At 25.9% G+C, this 1,511-nt stretch overlaps 1 protein-coding gene and 1 non-coding gene across 2 annotated transcripts in view; both read right to left on the bottom strand.

Moving 5' to 3' along the window:
* Positions 1-904, bottom strand: part of NAEGRDRAFT_69327 (uncharacterized protein) — a gene marked incomplete at both ends in the record, with an annotated part of 1,479 nt that extends 575 nt beyond the window's left edge. Inside the window, 3 exons of the mRNA XM_002675528.1 lie at positions 96-204; positions 292-492; positions 577-904. Of these exons, the coding sequence (XP_002675574.1) occupies positions 96-204; positions 292-492; positions 577-904 (638 nt within the window). The remainder of the gene's footprint in view (positions 1-95; positions 205-291; positions 493-576) is intronic.
* Positions 905-1,249: 345 nt separating this feature from the next.
* On the bottom strand, positions 1,250-1,320 carry NAEGRDRAFT_t396. Its single transcript has one exon. It is a non-coding gene; the product is annotated as a tRNA-Gln (tRNA).
* Positions 1,321-1,511: the final 191 nt, after the last annotated feature.

Here is a 1,511-nt window from a genome sequence, read left to right as displayed (position 1 = left end):
TCTTCAATAATTGATCTTGCTGCATCCAAAATACTATTAAATTGTAAATATTAAATAAATATTAATTAAATATTAATAATAATTAAATTACATACGGTCTATAACCAGTACATCTACATAAATTACCATCAAGTGATCTTTCAACATCTTCTAAAGTAGGATGTGGATTATTTCTTAATAAAACATATAAAGACATTATAAATCCTATATTTAGTAAATTTAATATTAAATTATTAATATTATAATAAAATAAAATAATAAAATTAAAATAAAATTAAAATAATAACATACCAGGAGTACAAAAACCACATTGACTAGCATGAAATAATCTAACTCTTTGTTGTATTAAATGTAACATATCATCTCTTGTAGTACCAACACCTTCAACAGTAACAATATGATATCCATCAGCTGCAATTAATGGATATAAACATGCATTAACACTTCTATTAATTATTCTATTCAATTGATGATCATAATGTGATATCATTACTATTATATTTTAAATATATTAAATAAATATTAAATATTAAATATTAAATATATTGAATATTAAATTAAATATTAAAAACATACCAACACAAGCACCACAACCACCTTCAGAACAACCAATTTTAGTACCAGTTAATTGTAAATTTACTCTTAAATAATCACCAAGTGTTTGTTCAGGATTTGGATGATCAATTAAATATCTAATACCATTAACATATATTAAAATAGTATTGGTATATCTTGTACATTTAGTTGCATGAATATCACTATTATTATCATTACCATTATCATGATGATGATTACTTGTAATAGTAGTAGTAGAAGAAGGAATACTTGGACTACAAATATCACTACCACTACTATTATTCTCTTCGGGAGAATGATGAAGGAACCATGTTTTTTGTGCAGACATTGTCTCTATTATCCTCTAATGAAATGTTTTGAAAAAATCAGAATGCACTCTAATAGATGCAGTAGGTGTAGAGTTGTTTTTTTGAGAAGAAAATGCATCTCCATTGTTTTCCACCTATCAAATATGTAGTTTCAAAATTGGAAGTGTTCTCTCCTTCAAGAGAAGAAGTATGAAAAGTTTCTATATTTCGGCTTTTTATCCATCATACAACATTTGAAAATATTTACAACACTCTCTTGTGATGAACTCTTTTGGTGCTTAGTCATGATAGGGCCATTAGTAGTAATATGCCAAAGTTCATTCCTTAAACAAATGCAAAGAAAAATTTCATGGCTCGCCACGTTACCGTCTCGGGAGGAATCGAACCTCCGTCAATGGATTCAAAGTCCACTATGCTACCATTACACCACGAGACGAGCACATAAAATTAGTTGATAAACCATATTTGATAAACTAATCATTAAATCTACATACATAATTACAAATACAATTTTATTTCTAATAAATAAAAGGTACCAATCTAAAAGGAACTAAATTACAATATTTAATATAATCACTATTATTCATATTTAAATTATTTCTTTCATTTTCCAAATTAATAATATCA

This window comes from Naegleria gruberi (assembly GCF_000004985.1).
Source record: "Naegleria gruberi genomic scaffold NAEGRscaffold_33, whole genome shotgun sequence".
NCBI lineage: Eukaryota > Heterolobosea > Eutetramitea > Acrasida > Naegleriidae > Naegleria > Naegleria gruberi.
The sequence above is the reverse complement of the archived record's forward strand: the minus strand, read 5'-3'. Positions and strand labels throughout refer to the sequence as shown.